Source organism: Populus euphratica, unplaced genomic scaffold, assembly GCF_000495115.2.
Source record: "Populus euphratica unplaced genomic scaffold, PopEup_1.0 scaffold21.1, whole genome shotgun sequence".
In the NCBI taxonomy this organism is placed as follows: Eukaryota; Viridiplantae; Streptophyta; class Magnoliopsida; order Malpighiales; family Salicaceae; genus Populus; species Populus euphratica.
Window position 1 is genome coordinate 1,122,355 of NW_011499887.1, and position 20,768 is coordinate 1,143,122.

The 20,768-nt window shown below is 31.6% G+C and overlaps 3 protein-coding genes across 4 annotated transcripts in view; 1 reads left to right on the forward strand and 2 right to left on the reverse strand.

The window, feature by feature from the left end:
• The window catches only part of LOC105130610 (glutamate receptor 2.8-like), a 4,852-nt gene extending 1,573 nt beyond the window's left edge, over window positions 1-3,279 (reverse strand). The window contains exons 1-2 of the mRNA XM_011033182.1: window positions 2,837-3,279; window positions 7-1,169 (exon numbers count right to left, since the gene is read on the reverse strand). Of these exons, the coding sequence (XP_011031484.1) occupies window positions 7-1,169; window positions 2,837-3,119 (1,446 nt within the window). The 5' untranslated portion in view covers window positions 3,120-3,279. The remainder of the gene's footprint in view (window positions 1-6; window positions 1,170-2,836) is intronic.
• Window positions 3,280-4,665: 1,386 nt separating this feature from the next.
• On the reverse strand, window positions 4,666-8,991 carry LOC105130539 (uncharacterized protein At1g32220, chloroplastic-like). 2 transcript variants are annotated; one of them, XM_011033095.1, is made up of 10 exons: window positions 8,779-8,991; window positions 8,197-8,314; window positions 8,018-8,106; window positions 7,450-7,505; window positions 7,301-7,356; window positions 7,053-7,146; window positions 6,267-6,346; window positions 5,917-5,959; window positions 5,522-5,613; window positions 4,666-5,059 (listed from the first exon to the last, which is right to left on the reverse strand). In XM_011033095.1, the coding sequence occupies exons 1-10, from the start codon at window positions 8,832-8,834 to the stop codon at window positions 4,877-4,879; spliced, it is 867 nt and encodes a 288-aa protein (XP_011031397.1). In that variant the 5' UTR covers window positions 8,835-8,991; the 3' UTR covers window positions 4,666-4,876. The 2 variants fall into 2 exon arrangements, with proteins under 2 accessions (XP_011031397.1, XP_011031398.1); XM_011033096.1 differs by having other exon boundaries at window positions 8,197-8,318; window positions 8,779-8,867.
• A 7,686-nt stretch (window positions 8,992-16,677) lies between these two features.
• Window positions 16,678-17,575, forward strand: LOC105130543 (protein GLUTAMINE DUMPER 5-like). Its single transcript, XM_011033098.1, has one exon. It carries the CDS (start codon window positions 16,765-16,767, stop codon window positions 17,317-17,319), a length of 555 nt encoding a protein of 184 aa, XP_011031400.1. The 5' UTR covers window positions 16,678-16,764; the 3' UTR covers window positions 17,320-17,575.
• The last annotated feature ends 3,193 nt before the right edge of the window (window positions 17,576-20,768 follow it).

Genomic DNA, 20,768 nt, shown 5'->3' on the forward strand with positions numbered 1-20,768 from the left:
TGCTACTAACTCACTGAAGCCAGACTTCACAGGCACTCCTATTTTCAACTTCTTCTCATTTGTGGGAATCTCCCAACCCTTGGGAACCACAGTTGTATCCCCAGGAAAAATTACAGTCGAAACTCTGGAAGTAGAAGTTGAATTCATACGTTTATTTATTCTCGGTTTCAGTGTTTTCACAAGTCCTACTGTTGGCGTCCAAAACCCAATCCGTCTTCCTCCATTTCCATTCACATTAACTATCTGACAAGCTGGTGATTGCAACTGCCCATCAACAAAAAGGTAATCTCCTGTGAGGCCTTTGAAACTAGTGGTCGATAAAGCTCGAAGAATGTTTGGACCATTTAAAGAGATGCCAAGAGTTGCGAGATCTGTTGATGAATTGCTAGAAACATTTGCCTTTTGGAAGCCAAAATTTGTAGTGCCGGCTTTCTCAACTGCCAAGGCCAATGATGTAGTCGCATCATAGGCCAGGAGTCCATAAATGTTCAACTCAGCGTCAATTTTATTTGGATTGTCTCGTAGGAATTGCCTTTTCCAACGAGCTCGAAAATATTCAAGCTCTTTTGTTCTTGGAACATAAGGTTTTATACCCAAAACTCCTTGGATAGTATCGGTGACAGAATGATTTGGTGAACTCAAGAAATCAACACTCAGACCGTCAGTCATGATCCAAACATAGCCTTCACTCATCATTCCAATCTCTTTTGCTTTGGTGAAAAGCCGAGTTCCTAGAGAGCGATCCATATGCACAATGAAAACTCTAGTTTGCATTGTCATCAACTTATAAAGCTCCTCAACAATTTGATCATCAGTGGCCGATGGAGAAATGACACTCCGGTAGGGCACACGAGCATCAACTTCTTGCAGAGCATCAATTAAATAAGGTATGATTCCCTCTCCATATTCATTGTCAATGTAGATGGGCACCGCTTCTCTCCATCCAAAGGCTTGAACTATAGCACTTATGGCATTCACTTGAGCTGAATCATTTTGTGTTGCTCGCAAGAAATATGAACTCCTGATGGAAGTAAGAGAAGGACTGGTTGCAGAAAAAGATATAATTGGCACATGAGCTTTTTCTCCTAGGTCAATAACAAAATTGGCTTGCATTGATGTTGTTGGCCCTAAGATTGCTTGCACTTCCACATTTTTTATCAAGTCCAGGGCTGCATTTCAAAAGGGGATTAGAAAAATTAAAGACTTCTGCAGCAGAGAACGATCAAGCATAGGATCACAGTTTCTTATAGGATTCTCATTCTGCAGTCACGTTTTATGATCCGTGAGCTCCTCTCTTTTAATTGCTCTACACCTTATGTTGGATTTGGTTAGTGTTCTGGTACGACTTCTACATAAAATAAACATGTCTCTTGACAGTTTTATAGTGAATTTCTATCATTTTAAAACAAGAAAAACGAAGAAACATGTTCTTTTTGTCTTTACTTCCTTTTCTTTTCTGTTATGTTACGAGACAGTAATTAAACACTATCTTATAAATCAAGAAATGACATGACGGCAAAAAATTAACATGCTTTTTGTCTAGCAATCCATGCTGATCGAGCTATATATTTCTTTCACTATCAATCCAAACTTTTTAAGCAGAGCATGAACTTTTGTTTGAACTAGAGGGAAAACTGGCTAATTAACTGGTGAGTGTACATCTATAATGCAAGAACTGCTTTTATATCAACAAAATATATAGTGTTAAGGAATATTTTAACTAATAAATATGTTATATGTTTTTTTAAAATTGTTTTTGAATATATCTAATTTATATTTAAATAATTATGATATTTTAGTAGCGGGACATCAATAGAATTTTTTTTTTATCTACTTTTGAGTGTTATTTGCTTTCAAATCGAGTGGGTAATTATCTATATACATAAAAAATATTATAAATATTTGATTTGTTAATGATTATTATTCTTGTTATGATAAAACATGATCAATTGTTGAATATGATATAAATCAATATATATTTTGAATTGACTTCTGAATTGATAGCTCCTTATTTGATTGATATCATTAGTTGAGTCTTGAAATATGAATATGTTTATTTTATTATAATTATGAATTTATGGTATGCCACTCAGAATAATTATGCTAACAAGATAGTGTTAATTTTTATGCATATAGTGTTTGAATCCTAGTTGGTTAGGGGAGTCACCAACCTGTATAAAATGATTATTTCATAGCACGGAGTTTCATGTTCATTACATTTTGATTTTTTGACGAGTTTTACCTTATGATATTCTTGTTATAATCTATTTGAGAAATCTTCCTATAAGAATTTAGAGCTATATATATATATATATTATATTATCTCATGTATATATATTGGACATTAGTTACTTATTAAATTATTAAACTCACCTTATTATTATTTATCTTCTTATACTTATAGTTTATTAACAAGTTATTTTTATTAGATCTTAAAAAGAAATTATTGAAATTTATATTCTTTTTATGTCTAGTTAACGAGGTTAATTTTGTTATTAATATAGTGTGAATGGCTTACGTAAATACGATCAGAAAGAGAGTTTGTCTAGATATGTGCAGGTTTTTCTGAGAAAACCCTTAGCTTGAAAAGAAAAATATAACAAGCATGCAACGGTATATATATATATATTCTCATATCATGTCAGTGGACCTGCATTTCTATGAAAAAACTAGAGATTTGCAGGCCGAGCACCTCAGATAATTAATACAGAATGTAAAAATCTCTACTGTTAAAATGTTGCATGAGGAGATTAATAATTAGCAGTAAGAAATGGTGAGCAACGATTCATAATTGGAGAAAAGAGATGAGAACCAAGAGAAGGTGCAGAGAGGGAACCTGCAGCAGCTGCACCAATAACATCTTTCTTTGAGTCCCTGGTGTTGAGGACCAGTCTAGTTCTGTAGTCACCATGAGAGGCATAGAAGTCTGAAAGGGCCATGTTGATGCAGCTCAAAGCAATATTGGCCTCTAAAGAAGCCAAGTCAAGAACCACTCCTACATTCACTGGGATTGTAGATGTTGTTTTCTGGGCGACCCCCATTTCTAAGAACAAAATCATCAAAGAAAGGAAGAAAAAGAAAGATAGAAAAGGATTTAAAGAGTATTCTTTCATGATCATCTTGGTGTCCACCTATGGCTGAGCTGATTCTAGCTGGTTTTCTTGGTTTAAGCTTGGAAGGAAGGAAGTGTTATTTATAAGGTGAAACTAAAGCCTTGAAGGAAAGGAGCTTGGACCAGTTCTCGAGGAGAAGATACGTGATTGTAATTACTAGGAAATTGCATGATTTGATTGTTTGAATCAAATCATATCAATAAATTGGAGACATTTGACATTGATGGTTAAGAAAAATTGTTCCATTTAACATTGATTTTCTGAATTTAAACATTGGGCTAACATTAAGAGGAATTAGCTAAATTCTTATGAATATATCAAGTAAATGTGAGATATGTATTTTTAATATTGTCCAAAAAAGATTTAATTTCAATTAATGCATAAACTAATTTAAAATTCCTTTATCCAAAAACAAAAAGTCACCAAGTGTGCACTAGTGTCAGTGTCTTATAAGATGTGTATATGAACTTGAAGGAAGTAGAACAAAGTGTAGATTTGATATTGTGATGGATGATATTTTTCAATTTAAAATTTATCAAAATGATTTTTTATTTTATTTTTAACATTGGCATATTAAAAACACCTAAAAAACCATTAATTTAACACTTTTTCAAAAGAAAAAAAATTAAAAAATACTTTATCCTAGCAGATTACTCCTTTCCCTAATTCCCAGTTTTAGAAATCATGTCTCCCTTTGTAAGAATAAATAAAAGATGTCCAAAACACAAATGGGGCGTGGCTATTTTGGTTAAATACTAAAATTATTTAAGTTGTTAGTCCAAAGGGCTGGAAGAAGAGAATGGCAAGAGCTTTGCATTTACACTGTGCACCCCCATCACAGTCAATGTCGCCGGCAAAGGTTAACGCTGCATGTAAGACAGCGGCACTTGGACGTATTGGTCACGTATGACAAATTAGTGGCCCTCTAACCTGTCGGAAGTCGCCTTGTTCTGGTCAGCGATAAATACCCCTTGTCTTACTGGTTATTTCGCCATCGTCTACCCTTGACTAAATCAAAGTATTTGTGATTATTATTGAATATTCAAGCTTGTAGCATAGATCCCGTAAACTCTTGAGGTGTTGGTGGCCAGGGGCTTCGTTCCGACATCCTCTAGAAAAATCGTTTGAAATATTTGACGTGAATTGCTCATCTAGAAAAATCAGTTAATAAGATAATATTGTTTCATTAATGTTTTTAGGTTTTACTAACAGAAAGCACCGGGCTTTTTCTCGACAGGCAATCATTAGGTTCGAATTTCCCAATCATTTATTTTAGTTCTGGCTTCCTTCGAGGAAGCATCCTTCACAAGATTTTGTTTTCAAGACATATCGTTGATTGTTATCTCGAGTAATTCAAAAGATATATATATAGCTTTTTCATGTAGAAATTTATTGTATGAATATATATAAGTTACACATGCAAGAGTTTATTTGAGAATTATAAAATTATATTTGTACTTTAAAAAAGAGATTCTTCAAAAAATAATTTAGCTTTAAAGATTTTTATTATGAGACCTACATAAACTCTTTTGATCAGGAGACACATACATGGTATGAGCTGGTTCTTATCATGTATTTTTATTTCATCAGGTATGTTAATGGAACCTTTTTGTGAGTCTCCAGTTCACAAAATGCTTCGATTCCAACTCCAACAGCTAACATTTTGAAAACTTACAGAGAAGAAGAAAACAGATGAAATCTTGATATTGATGGTGAACTCTATATTGGTGAAGAAAACAGATGAACTCTCGATATCAACAAATCTATCTTGCTCTTTGCTGCTGGCTATAACGCAGTATTCCATAAACATCCACAATGCCAGGAGGGAAAACTGGATCAGTTGCTGCCCTTACCGCAACTTTCACCACGGCAGTAACATTGACAGGGGGAGTGAACAAGGGTCCAATGAGGGGAAGCTGTTTAAGTGGTTTTGCATGTTGGAGAACCTGCAGTGGGGTTGTCATTAATAAATTACAATGAACCTCCAAATTACTGGATTAAAATATGATATGAGTGAATCCTCCTCATCGCATTTCAAGCATTTCTCCCATGTAAATGATGACATGGCAACAGAACACTCCTCAAAAATTGATTTCTGGTGAGCAGAATTATAGCATGCTCCTAAAAGACAAGTTGCGATCTCCATTTATCCCCTTAAAGAGTGTAACTAGACTGCTCAAGCGCTGAAGAACTAAAACTATGAATGAATTGCAAGGTGCATAGAGGAGGACCACAGATATTGAGAAATTCAAAAGTCATCACAGGGGGGATGGGGATTGTAGAGGCAATGGCTTTGATTGGCTAACCTAAATCTGCCAAAAGCTTCAGGCTTGGATGTACGACATTCAAGTGTTTTTTGGGATAACCTAGTAATCTAGATAAATATACAAGGATGCACAAGAACTTACCATCTCCAATGGAGAACCGATTACACCAAGAAGTAACTTCACACTTCCAACATTGCGAGTTCCATAAATAAACCCAGGCTGGAGAACCACTCCTAAAGAAGGAAACAAAACATATTTCATCAGATTTATGGTTACTATAATCCACGATACTAACCAATACATACACTAGCATTCTAAACTGCAAGATTTTGACGATTAAATGCAATGAAAAGAGTACTAAGATATAAAGGATGAAACCAATATATCATAATAGCATTTTACATGAAGGAAATTTTACAGTTTTCCAAATTCAAAAGTTTTAGGACAGCTTTCTCAGATTTCAGTTGCTAAAAGAGTAAAACGAATGACAGATATATAAAAGGTGCAAATTACAATAATGGAAAGAAAAAAATTACCTCCATATGCAAACTTGGTCAACAACTCTGTTTCAGCAGCCTTCTACTTCAAACAAACCACAAGTAAAAAATTTACATGAGGTAAGAATGATAAGAAAGGGGAAAAGTAATTATCAAGGCACACTTGAAAGTGTTGATTCTTCTTGTGATATAACTATTTCATATCAAACAACGTATTATAAAAATCAAACTGTATCTACATCTAATACAAACTAGTTTTTATAAAGCTTTAGAAAACAGTCCTTGTTTCCAGAAAACTGAAGATGAAGATGTGCCATGCCAGCCATCAGCATTATCGTGACATGATTCTAGATACAGCACTTGAAATAAGCAGTAATGAAAATTAGTACCTTTCCCTCATAATAACCTTGCAGCAAGTAATTGACCAAGCCAAAGTCAGCAGCAGAGATGTAAACAAATCTTTTTACACCTACAACAAATCCAATCCATTAAAATAAGTTCAATCCCCCAACCAAAAAGGGGAAAAAAACAGAACTGGAACCACCTACTCTCTAACAGGCAACTTATTTTGTGGCCAAAGACATTTAAAAGGATATGAAAATTCACAAAATTTTAAAAAGTTCATTTGTGTTATCAGTATAACACAGCATGCTGTAAGATCGCAGACATGCCATGAAACGAAGAATAGAAGTGTGAAAGTAGCAGCAAAGACTAAAAACATCCTAAAACAAAATGCCCTCCAGAATTTGCTTCCTTAGAGGATGATTAAAGAAATAGGTAACAAGGAGAAAAGAATTAAGAAAGAAACATGGAGCCTAAAAGTCTCTCCTTCCCTTACAAAAATCCACACATCTACAAGCTTAGCATGACAGGTACGACCATTCATATACTTAATTCACTCATAACTCCAAAATATGTAAGCATCTTTTTCACATGAGAAGATCCATCATTAAAGATCCATTATCAGAGAAAATTCTAACAATGGATGGAGCAACTTTAAGTAAACTAGGATTCCCTCTTACAACCATGAACCAAACTTATGCTTCCAAGGGCTTTTATTTGGAACAGCTTTCCAACACTTATGCACAACTCATCAGTTATCAATCACCACAAGGCCACAAAAACTAACTAAATAAATAAACGGTGAAAACAAACTTGGCTTCCTCTAAAAATACCTTTTTCTGAAGCAGCTCTAATTGCATTTATATTTGCAGTTCCATTAATCTTATACATATAAGATTGCGAGCCAAAACCACCAACACAAGAAATCTAGAAAGCATGCTCAAATTAGCAGAAAGACCAATCTCTCGTTTCAAAAAGAAGAGAAGCATAATCACATCCTGTGTAGCAAAACAACCATTGCACACCCACGTGCACACAAAAACAAAATGTTATTTAGGTGAATAGTGAGGGGATCACATACAACAGAGGTGACCCCATTTAAGGCTTCCATCCACGAATCAGATGATAGTAGGTTTCCTACACAAGAGGACCATTAGAAAAAAAAAAGTTTAGAGACATCATGACATCAAAAGCACAGTCAAAAAGAAAGCACCACAGCACAATGTAAACCTTGATGCCAGATCACGTTGTCAACCCATGATTCCTGTATTGATGGCCTACCAGACCTGAAAGGAAAAGCCAATAATTTTAACAGAAACAAAAAGAATCTATATATGATGAGAGGCCAAAAACTGCACAAAAACACAAGAAATCACTCCATAAACCAGCAATGCACATGATCCAGAATTTCAAAGGTTGGGACACTCCTAAAAATGAGAAGAATCCTTCCAACAGACACTGATAGCATTATTACAGAATAGAGAAAGAAAAGAGAAAAGAAAATTTGGTCAGTGTAAAAAGATAATAAAGTCTCCGCAAAGCAAAAGCTACCGAGAACAAGAAACATCACTAATATAAAATGCAATACAATCACATTTTTGAAGAAAAAAATTACATGAGTCAGGTAAGACACCGTATTCCCTATATAAACCCCGGAGACTATGATTGCTATATGTTTTGATTAACCAACAATCATTCAAAAACTCTTTAGCATCAAAGGGTACATGAATAAGCAGACATCAAACGAGAATCACCAACTACCAAAGACCAAATTTACAACTTTGAAGGGTCACCATACCTGCTGAGGCTAGCAACTGTTAAGCCACGGTCTACAGCTTCTTTGCAGATGTGAGAGCCAACAAATCCATTTCCACCCAATACAAGCAACTGCATCGACTAGCATATCAATCAAAATGTACAAAAAAAAAAAAACTCAAGATATCTAAAGCACCGATTACGGTCCACTGTCCAGCATACCTTCTCTGTTGGTGGTGGAGGTACATTCAATGTCTCAGCCTCCTCAACTTTAAAGGGTTCATCAACCTTATTCGAATCAGTGGATAAATATCTCCCATTACTTGATACAGCCATTGTACTATCTCAAAAATTAAACAAGCTCGTCAGAAAAACATCCTTCACATTTGGTAACACCATAGAATCATCCATTAAGTTGTCATTGCTGTTCTATTCACAAAACATCTGCAAGCAACTAAAAACAAGAAACCCCACCAATCTTTATCGTCACATAAGCAAGGATCATTGCCAATTCCCAAAAAAAATCTTCTCTTTGACCTTTTTTTGGCATTTTCCAGTAAATAAAGAGAAGCATTAAACACTCACATCAAGAAACAAGAAAAGAACACAATGTGATCTTACAAGAAATAAATGCCACACGATATTAAACAAAAATCCCATTTTTTTCCCAATTTAAAAAAAATTCTTAACAAAATTATTTCACCTTCTTATCAATATAAATAACTCTATAAAGAATGCCACTACAATTCTTGAAAAAGCAAGCAAAAAACTCGGAAAACAAAAAAGAAAGATGAAGGAACGTACTATAATTTGGAGAGTGAAGTTCTTGAATGGATCAAACGTGAAGTAAGAGAGGTCATTCTGGTGATTTGATCTTAAAGCGTTTTGGGTTCTTGAACGGTCGGCTTCTTGTTCTTTCTTCACAGCTAGAAAAGTCTGGTTGAAGAAGAAAGAGAACACGTGGAGGCCAATGGAGGTGACAGGTATTTAGTGCATATGCGGCTTGCTGTCAACCTAGAAAAACTGTGAAGAGGAAATTTATGGTGTTGCTACGGTATAAAATATAAATGCTTGGGCATATCTGTATTTTTGTAACAATAAAAATATTGTGTCTAAAGCAAAATTATTAAATCCGGGCAGGCCACTTATCAGGTAAAAGACTTCAAGATTTATTTAAAAAATATTATTTTAAAAATAAATAGATAGGAAAAAAATTAAACTGAATTTTAATGGGGTCTTTCATCTAGTGTGATCTCAAACACAACTTTAATTAAATTTAAAGGACAAGGCTTTCAAACATTAGAAGTGTTCTTTTTAATTAAATTAATATGGTGTGGATATTAAATCTATCTTCAAATTATTATTATTAATTTTACATTTAAATTATTTTAATCTATTTTTAAAATAAAAGGAGTATGGTGTTGCTAGGGTAGACATGAGTAGGGTGTGCTAACTTAGTTATCATGGCTACAGAATGGGCCAAAGTCCATACATAAAATCAAGGGCCCAAAAACACTTGAGGATCTGTTTTACTAAAATTAGCCCTTTCTAATTTCTCTTTTTCTTGGGAACTTATACCTTCTTTGTACTTCTTTTTTTATATCAATTGGGCTTTAGAATAGAATTTTTTTGGTTTGGTTTTTATAAGAAAAATAATTAAATTATTTTTTTATAAAAAATTAAAATCAATTTAAAATGATTGGTTTTGATTTGATTCAATGTTTTTATATGGATTTGATTTAATTTTTTAAAAATTTTAATTGTGTTAATCAATTTTTTTCATGTATTTTTATTTTTTTTTTGTTTTTTTAATTTAATCGAGTTTTTGATTTTTTTCTACCCCTAAAAAGAAACCCTCTAAATTTGTTTTTATTATTTTGTATTTATTTTTTATATCTAACTAAACACCGAATTGAAACATAACATAAAGAATTTTATTCAAATTGAAACATCAATATAGTCTTTCCAAGTACTGTTTGAATTTTAAAAAAGACTAGTGAATTTTTATTTTACTATAGAGAACAAAGGAGAGAAAATAATAATAAAAAGAAGGGAAAGGAGAGAGCTCTAAACACGTCATCCACTATGAAGAGCTTAACAACAATTCCTATAAATCATGATGGGAAATGATATTATTCTCTTCTTTAGTGACTTCATTGATCATAATAATTGTTGCGATATAAACAAATGGAATTAGAGCTATCAACTTGATTAACGACTTAATTAACTTATAATCATGGAGGGCCCGACATGAATATGTAAACAAATGGAATTAGAGCTATCAACTTATAATCATGGAGGGCCCGACATGAAAAAATGTCACCTTACCTCCACTCCTAGCACATCCAATATGTGCTTAGTGAATGATTATCAGGCTAAACAAATGAGGGGAAATATCTTAATCAACTAGTAGTCTAAGACAGAGATCATGATTAATAGAAGAATAAGTACATGTGGAATCTGATCATCTCTAGAGATTGTACTTTTAGCAGATCCAGAAAAGGTGATATAAACACTGTTTTAATTGAAGAATAAAAGCGTGGATCACATCAATTTCAACTCAAGGCAGTGGACGAGAAAGAATATCATTAAACATAAAAACTGAGATTGTAGAACAACAATTCTCAGTTTTGGTCAGAATTCCATAGTTTTAATTTTACTTATGAAGAAGATGTTTGAACTCAAAATTTCTTGAAGACAGAAAACGCAGTAAACTACACCTCAAAATGCGTTTTGATTTGAAATATAGAAGTAAATTTTAAAAGAGAGTTTGAAGTAAAATTGAATTTCATGTTAATTTAAAGAGTAAAAGTAGTTCTGTTTGGGGTTTGTAGCTAACTCTTTTAATAAATATATTTTTTGACAATTAAATTTTTTTTTTTATTTTTATAGAAACATAGCAGTGTTTTAACAGTTAGATAAAACATTTTATTGATAAATATTTCTAAATATATAGATAAAACAAAATATAGAAAACACCACATTATGAAACCTAAGCAATTACGTACAATATGAACTTAACTATACGAAGGTGCCCCGATAAATATATTTCAAAATAATGAGATTTAAAAAGAAAAAAAGAATACCAACAAGTCAGAATGTTGAGGGCTTTGTGCGAGTGTATGAAGTTCTCTTTCTTTCTTCAATCAAAGCGAATATATGTTAATTAATTAGTTGACAGAGTCTGTTGCATGTAAAAGAATTAAAAGAATCAATTAATAGCATATCAAGAACACGAAATCAAGATAAAGTGGACGGAAAATAAAGTGTGTGCGCGCGAGAGAGTTGACAAATGAACACAATGGATATTCCCAAGTGGCATGTATGAAAAGCATGCATTATATTATTATTAGCTTCAAGTTAGCTAGATTCTGTAATCTCGTCTCAAATTAATTACAACTTCATAGAAGCATGATATGGAGATGGAAAAAACCTTTAATTAAGAGGTTGGTTCGGGTGATAAGAAGAAAAGTATTCATCTGATTAAGATCATATCATATTTTAAACATCTGGTTAATCCAGTATTTCACATGAATATTATAAGTTTTGGTCTCTAGAATTCTATAAAAACTCAACATATTTGTAAATTTATTTTCTTTTCTTAAAAAAAAAACTGAGATAGAAAACAGTTGAAATATATTGGATAGAGTTTGCTTATGGTAGCTGTTGGGAAGCAAAAGATTTGATAGCTCCCTCTGTTAATACAAGAATTGAAAGATTAAAAACATATTGTATCAAATTCTTCTAATTTATAAAAGCTTGGCCTCTCAAATAATAATTTTCCCATTGGCTACGTAGCTAGGCCCTTAAAACATTATCTATATATTCACTCTCTAAATGCGGAAAAACTACCGAGTGCTTCTCCCCTTTGTGCACTAGGCTTTTAAGAATATTATAGGATTTAGCAATTATGCATGCATTTGCCATGAAGCTACTTTAGTCCTTGCAATTGTACGTTTAAGATGGTGGGAAGTGATGAAACATGGGACACCCACATACAAAAATAATCCATTAAATACTTTGCACAATGAGAGATCGATGTGGGAGCTATAGCTTGTGGATCAAAAGTGGATAATACTTTGATCATTCAAGCCCCCACCACATTGTAGTAGTAAGTGCTTGCCCCTTCACTCTTTGTACGATCCTTGCATGATTTGTTACTTCAACATAAAAAAATTCTCAAAGAACAGAGAGAGGCCAAGGAGCAAGAGCCAAAATTAGGAGAACCGAGGGCAATGGCCATGGCCCATAAGGAAGGGTGGCAAGCATAGTATAAAGTAATGGTGCTTGAGAAGACAAGCGCAATTTCCCCAGGGTCTTTGCGTCCCAAGATCACTCATCCACCCACCTGATTTGTTTCCTGCTTGCCTTGCTCTTTTCTAGACTCGGGTATTTTTCTTCTTAAATTAAATACAGATTGCGATCTTCTGTAATTCACAACAGCCCACTAAGATTGCTTCAAACAAGTGCAGGATCTAGATCATAAAGATTGTAAGACTAAAATTAGGACCAACAACGGACTAAACCCTATGTGTTTCAGCTAAAAGTCTAAAGATTGCGTGCGTATTCCCACTCTTGATTATTTCCTTTTCCTTCTTGAAAAAAACCCGTCAGCAATTGGGGCGTGCATAGATTTTCGTAAGAGTATCCTGCCTCTTTCGATCCAATTTAACGAAGTTAGCATCTGATTCCAGTCAGAATGAACAAGAAACATGTATACGGGTGTCTATACTGGTACCTCCATGGCTGGAGATATTCCAAACTCCAGCCCCCCTAAGGACTTTTTACACAAAATTCATCAACTTTGTCCAGCCTTTTAAACTGTTTCACATGTTCACAAACAACAGTGAACTTTGTTGGACTTTCTCTGTGTAAAGACTCCAAGATTAAAAGCAACAGACAGGGACGGAGCCCACCACATGATCAGATATGTGTGTGCCTTTCGATGCCTGTCATGAATCAGTATCTCATGGCCATCTATCTCTTTCTAATTTGGGGACCATGAAAGACTACATATAAAGAAGGACCCATGCTGCATATAGCTATAGCTTGCTGATGTAATTGTGTTGTTGCCATATTTCACTTGGAGATTCTGGAGTCCTTTCTTGTTTCCCTCTTGTAATTACATCATTTTGAATTACAGCCAGTTTAATTTGCATACATATAAGTATAAAAGTTAATGTTATATGTAAAAATAAAATTAATTGTATTTAATAAGGATAATTTTAGATTAAATTTCTACCATTAAGATGTTTTTTAACTCCTTTTTTTATATATAGTAATCCTATGCTATTTAAAAATTAAAAATTTGAACCCACGGTATTCATATAATCCAGGCGAGAGATATATAATCAATCTCGTCACTATTATAAATTGAAACGAGATTTATCAACTCACCAGAAAAATCATATAAAAAAAAAGGGATTCCATTTGTAATATGTGAGAGCTAAACTATAATTATATTACAAGTCATTATTCCACCCGTTAGTCAGCTAGCCACTACCTCGAGACCTTTGGCAAATTCTAAACATGAGCTGATATTGCCTATATATTGCATTGCATCATAAGAACTATACAAAGCATAGGATAGATTTCCATCTCTATAACTTCATAAAAAAGGTCCAAGACAAAACCAAACCCTAGCCAATAATCAAGGGTTTATCTTCCTTGCAAATCAACAGTTCAAAAAAAAAAGGGGGGGAAGTACAGGGGCATCTTTTCTATGTGCGAAAGGAGGATGGGGCCGATTTCTTAGAACATGGCCGAATGGATCAAATCATTCGCAAAGCAAATAATAAAACGAAAGAAAGGGACAATGGATTGTTGCTACTTTACACACAAAGCTTATTCCATTTTATCTCTACTTAATGATTATGGTCTCCCTCTTGATCCACACATCTTATCACACCAAAACCAAAAAACAAAAGTTCAGTGCGTTTTACTGTGCCCTGAAGATATATATGGACCCCAAGCAGATTGATTTTTCAGTTTTAAAATCAAATTAAAATTTTCCTAAAAATATATTTATTTTATGTCATAATCTTGCGATTATTTTATATTGTTTTTTGAGGGAAACATTCTATGAACAAATCATAGATTAAAAACCGAAAGTTAAACCTGTAATTATCAATACACAGATGTTACTACACACAGTAGAAGGATATTTTGAGCATAATACCAAACGATTCAATGCATGAGAATATTATTTCATCCCGAAGAGAATTGTTGCCTTTGTAAGTGGAACAGGAAATGTGCGAAATTCACGATGGAATAATGTCAAATCAATTATTTTCTTAGTTAAAACCTATAGATGTGTCAATGGTAGATGGATTTTGATTTGAAGTTACATTCGTTGACACAAACCCACAAAAATATTGTTCGAAGAAGATGAATTGTAAATTCTAGAGTTTAGGTGGTAAAAAGAATCACGATTTGAACATAAATTAATTTCAAATATTAATTAAACATGAAGGATTCAAAAGAAAAATTACTACTCCATTTCAAATCAAGTGGCCATTATATTGCAAGATAGAAAAAAAAATATGATTTATTATTTAATTTAGGAAAAAATGATTTTCATTACTAATCATAGATTTTTTTATTTATTATTAAGAGTTGAACAAATAATTTTATTTTTATTTAAATAAAAAAATTATAATTTTTATCATTTTTTATTTTTATTTAAAAGACATGATTTAAGTCAAGTCTCATAAAAAAATAAAAAAAATTGACTTAATTAAAAATCTAAATTGACCCAAAATTATATTAATTAGGGAAAAACTTATTAATTTTTAAAAAAATTTTAAAAAAATATTGTTTTATAGACCAATTTAATTTTTTGACCCGTTAGTTAAATATTACATCGAATAAACTTTAAGTCAGATTTAATAACAATGTTAATAATTAAATAAAAATAACTTCATTAAACAATTGTTTCTATGATTTTTGAAGTGTAGAAAGATCAAATTAAGCTTTGTTTGTATAGTTATCAACGCACATTTTAAATTAAATCTCTAATAAAGAAAAAGTAGGGTTCAAGCAACTGGAATGAGAAAGTAATAAGATTGTGCCTAACCTGGAGATTCGAGTACAATGTTTATCTTATATGATGAATAGACATGGGTTTCAGTACCATTTTACAGGAAAGAAAGGAACCTAATTAAGCAATAAAGCACTACATTTCTAATCAAATCAAAGATGATCATGTAGGCAGCAGCACTGCCCTCTGCTGTCATTTCCAGCTGGATCTGTAGGGTCCACTCTAAAATACACGGGGCCCCACCAAAGCACCCATCAGAAACAGACACCATCCCGCTGCACAGGATCATGTTTCAGGGGACTCTCTGCATACATAACATACATCACATACACACATGAAAAGGTGCCGCCATAGCGTGCCAAATCCGTGACACCCAAATAAAAAGGCATAAGAGCCACCAAACATATTTTAGGCCCTGTAAATGTAGAAATGCTCTATCTTAGTCTTCGAGTAAAGCTTTTACTACAACAAGAAAATTACTTGTCATTCTATAATTTAGTCGTTTTTATACTTATTTTTCATGTTTTTAAAATCATAATATGTTAAAAAATTATTTTAATTTAATAGTTTAAATTTTTAAATAAAATTTAAAGATATAATTTATATTATTTTCTAACACACCCCTTCAAATAAAAGCCCTTTGAGCTTGAAATTTATACAGTCTCATCTTGTATTTAATTTTTATCAAATAAATAAGGATAACGAGATTCGAACTCGAGATCATTTGATCATCAAGACTCTGATATTATGTCAAAGAACTATTTCAACCCAATAAATTAAACTTTTAAATAAGATTCTAGAATATTATTTATTCAATAAATTAAATTTTTAAATAAGATTCTAGAATATTATTTATATTATTTTCTAACATGATGTATATCTTTAATGAATATAAAATTAATAGACTAGACAATAAAATGATTTTAAAATGTAAATTACTACGGGTAAAAAGTAAATTATACTTTTTAAGAACGCATAAGGTAAGTATAAAAATGGCTAATGTAATTTTTCCTATTATTAATTAGCCTACTAGCCGTTAAATATCCAACATAACCTGGTAGAATTTCTATTTTCTTTAATTTCTCAATGTTTTTCTTTATCCTTTTCATTTAAATTCACGTGTGAGAAAATATTGATAATATCCCATAAAATGTCTATAAAATTGAAAAAATAGGTATCGCCATTTATGTTCAGATACTATTGAATCTTCGAGAACCATATTAAAACTCTCTTTTTTTTAATTCAATAGGAGATTCGGGAGACTTTGTGAACTATATAATATAATATGGGTAGTGATATCCCATTAAATATTGCCGTTAATTTTCATTTACTGTGTAATCTTAGAAATTATATATATTAAAACTTTTTTAATTTATTTAGTAAGAAGTCTGGGAGACTCTTGATTTTATAGCAGAGAAGAGTCCTCTTCTATTAAATAATTATAGTTAAGAAGTCGTTGTAATTGGAACTTAAACTTTATTACACGACCTCTAGAGTAAGTTTTCTTCTTCTATAATAAAACTTATTCAATAAATACAAGATTAGTATCAAAAGAATTTAAAGTATATAAACCAAAATGAAATGTTTCTATATATATAGGGATTAAAATGTAGTTTACCCAAAGCACAACCCCCTAACTCCCCACTTATAAATTCCACCGCCCTACTTCTCCGTTTCCCAAACCTCACTCTTTCTTCTCAACCTTCTTACCAAAACCTCTGAAAGATTATAGAAACATCAAGAACAAAAAAATGAGACCCATAAGCCACCTTGACACCACCATGAGCACATCAAAGGCAGCAGCCACTTCACCATCACCACCAGAAATAGCCGAAACTCGCTCAGCATGGCACTCTCCAGTGCCATACCTCTTTGGAGGTCTAGCAGCTATGCTGGGCTTGATTGCTTTTGCTTTATTAATCTTGGCTTGCTCTTATTGGAGATTGTCTGGTCGTTTAGACAGTGAAAATGAAGGTAACGATGAAAGAGATCTTGAAAGTGGAAGTCAAAAGGAAGGAAGTAGCCCTAGGAAGGCCGAGAAAAGGGTTTATGAAGATAAGTTCCTGGTTATTATGGCTGGGAATGAGAATCCAACATTTTTAGCCACTCCTGTTTGTAGTAAAGTTTCTTCCTTTGTAGCCCAGATGGATAACCAAGAAGAAGAGAAGACAGAGAGTACCGGTGATCATTACAAGCTGGAAAATGAAGAAATGATAGGGGACAGCCATGATCAAGCAAGAACAACAGCTGAAGAAAACATAGAGACACAAGAGACTCAACAAGAAGTCCAAGAAGAACAAAATTAAGCTGCAATGAGCAGGAAATGAATCAATTTTGGAGATGAAAGGAGAGTGTTTAATTTTTTCTTTTTTTCTGGTTCTTTTCCTGGTTTTTTGGTGTCTTGGGTGCTGTTCTTGTAGTAAGTACTTCGGGAGGTGTGAAACATTTGCAGAGATGAGGCAATTCGTGAAGTATAAGAAAAGGTTTTCTTCTTTAAAGCAAATTACAGCCAAATTTTGCTTAGTAATTAATCATATTTTTCTTCATAATTAGTTTTCCCAACATCTTTGATCCGTTTTTACAGCCAGCAATTACCAGCCTTCATTGATGATAACAAATTACAGCCAAAGTTATTAACTCAACCCAGGCAATGACTTGAGCTATTAATCCAGTTAAAACAAAAAAAATTATTTCAATTTTATATAAAAAAAGCAAAATAATAGTATTTTAATTTATTTTTAAAAAATTATATTGAATTTTAACTAAATTATTTGAGTTGATAATTGATTTTACTCATCAGACTTAAATCAATCTCAAGTTAATTTTCTTAAAATCAAATATACATAAGATCTTATTTAATATTAATTGAGCTTGAAATTAAAGAATTTTTAATGGTTTGAAGTGGGTTTAGGTGCTTTAAAATTTTTAAAAGGTAGTGAATTTTATACACACACACACATATATATATATATATATATATATATAATGAATATTAATTATCAAGAATCATCTTTTGTAGAATGGATTGTTAATTAAGTTGTAAAAAAAGAAAAGAAAAACTAATGGAGAATAAAGTGTAAAAAATGGAATTGAAGGGTCATATACCCTTTAAATGTATTTTATCTTAATTTGGCTGCCGGAAAATTCCAAGGAATAAATTACCCGTAAACTACAACGACAAGAAATGAAGGAGTCCAGCGTGATAAATCCGTCGACTGTGCATGAAATTTGTGCTGCCTGAATGTCAGTGCAAGAGGAGATGCATGGGTGATAAATAAGTAATTATGATAAATAATCCCCGCATTTTTTATGATTTAGTTGATATTTTCAGATCCATTTACGTGAAGAAATTAATTTTATAATCTAGCTTCCAATCTGTTTTTTTATGTTGTAATTGATTAGTTGATACAGCACATTTATATACTATTTTAATGCTTTTGCAAGGCATTAATTGATATCTTTTATGAATTTGATCTGCCAATATCAAGAATTTTAAAAAAAATTATTTTAATTTATTTTTAATTAAAAAATATTATTTACTGCCTTTATAAACATTTACTAAATCTTTATCATTCATGGGTAATATTAATCCAACACATCTGAAGAATTTATATAGAATTTATTTCACATTTAAGGTTTTTTCATCTCAAATTAAGAGATAATTTTAGAAACATTCCCCATTTACAACAAAGAAATGATCCGTTGGTTTTGGTTTGTTCAGGTGAATCATTGATTTTCCTTTCGGAGACTTTACAGGTGGCATTGAAATGGATGGAGAGAGATTTTTAGGGTCTTCTTTAAAATGCCATTAAAATCGTGTTTTTTTAAATTTAAAATATTTTTTTTATATTTTTTCAATGTATTGAATAATATTTTAAAAATAAAAATTTTTATTTTAACAAAGAATTTTAAATTGTAATAGTTATTACAATCTTAAATATTATTTTATAATAGCATTTGAAATTGTGTTAAGTGGTTTTTTAAAGGGTTTTTTAAAATATATTAAAATAATATTTTTTATTTAAAAAAATTATTTTTAATATTAATATATCCAAATTTAAATTTAAAAAATCAATAAATTTAAAAAACGCGTTTTTAAATGCAAAAGCGAAGGGAGCCGATGAGTACACGAGAAAGCGGGCTTTTGCCCTGGACTCCCTTCTTGGGATGCAAATAGGAGACACGTGGTGATCTCTCGTTGGACAGTGAGCCATGGAACGCAACTTGCTAGCTTTAGCAGCTGGGTTGTCTGCGCGCGGCGATGCGAAGACGCGTTCGTTGATAAATAAATGATTAATTAACAGCCTTGATTTTTTTAACGGACAGCTGTCTTCCCCTTAATAATAACAATAATCCCCTGTGATTGTGAACAGAAGGGAATCTTGCTAATCTCTATACAAGCCAAGGTCAGGCCATCCCTTGGAGATCAAGTAAAGACGGAAGAACATTCTTTCTAGAGATCGAGAATGGTTTCGATAGTTGTCTTGCCATGTGTACACCTGCTGAGGTGTTTTACTTAATTATACGTGGAGCATTATTTTATTTTATTTTATTTTCTAAGATAGTTGATATATATATCAACTATCTTAGAAAATAAAATATATATATTGTTTTAAAATGATAAAAAAATCATTGTGGAATTATTTTAGAAATACATTCTATGTCTTCTATATTTATCTTTTTTTATCTATATTTATCTTTTCAGTAATGAAACATTAATTAAATATAATATTTATAATATATAAGGATTGTGCCAGCTAAGTATATGAGTAATGTCCAAGCTATTTTCATTCTTTGTATCATATGGTCATTGTTACATATTTGAAAAAAAAAATTCTCATCGCAACTATATACTAAAAAAGGGTATCTTTATAAATACTTAATAGAACTTATTAGATGCAAATTCAATGGTCAAAATCACATCGTAATCTTAATAAAAAATTTTAATTTTATCTATCACATAAGATGGATAAATAGATTGTTGTGTATTGAAAGGAAGGCAAGCATGGATAATTATAGTTTGTATAATATTATGCATACATGGAATGAGAGCATCTAGCAATCACCTGTTATATTTTTATTTTATTTATTTTTTACTTTAAAAGATATTAAATCAATGCTTTTTAAGTATTTTTTTAATGATTTTATTAAATGCTGATATTCAAAAAATATAAAAATATATAATTTTAATATCTTTTCAACTAAAAAATACTTTGCACTATATATACAAATAAACACTAAAAAAATATATTTGAGTTTGCTGTTAAAACTCCATTTCATTTTTTTTAAATGCATTAAATTGTTGCTTTCCATGTTATAAAAAATGTTTTTCACTGATACAAACCAAGTCTAAGTCCCATGTATGAAAGAGAATAATTACAATTTAAGCAAATAATCACTTCGATCCATCTTTGTTTTATTTTATTTTAAGCGATCATTTGGCATTGAAGAAAAGCAAAAGGAAACTCAAGATTCTAAATCCATTCTGTCCTTGCATCAAAAGCTGGTGTAGACTATATTTGTTTACTAGAAAATATTTTTTTTAAAAGTAAATTTCGAGAAAATAAATTATTTACTGGTCTAGACTATGTTTGTTTACTATAAAATAATTTTTTTTAAGTAAATTTTAAAAAAATAAATTATTTTTTAATATTTGATAGTTTAATAAAAAATAAATTAAAAAACATTATCTAGTATTTGGTTATGTTATAGAAAATGAGCTGAAAAATAACTTATTAATGTTTTATTTTTTCAA

What these genes read in the sequence shown, in the direction of transcription:
- LOC105130539 (XM_011033095.1), bottom strand. Translation starts at nt 8,834, where the DNA reads ATGACCTCTCTTACTTCACGTTTGATCCATTCAAGAACTTCACTCTCC. An exon ending in ACAGTTGCTAGCCTCAGCAG is followed by an intron (nt 7,506 to 8,017) that starts GTATGGTGACCC and finishes TTTTCCTTTCAG; the next exon opens with GTCTGGTAGGCCATCAATAC. An exon ending in GACCAAGTTTGCATATGGAG is followed by an intron (nt 5,614 to 5,916) that starts GTAATTTTTTTC and finishes TTCCTTCTTTAG; the next exon opens with GAGTGGTTCTCCAGCCTGGG.
- LOC105130543 (XM_011033098.1), top strand. Translation starts at nt 16,765, where the DNA reads ATGAGACCCATAAGCCACCTTGACACCACCATGAGCACATCAAAGGCA.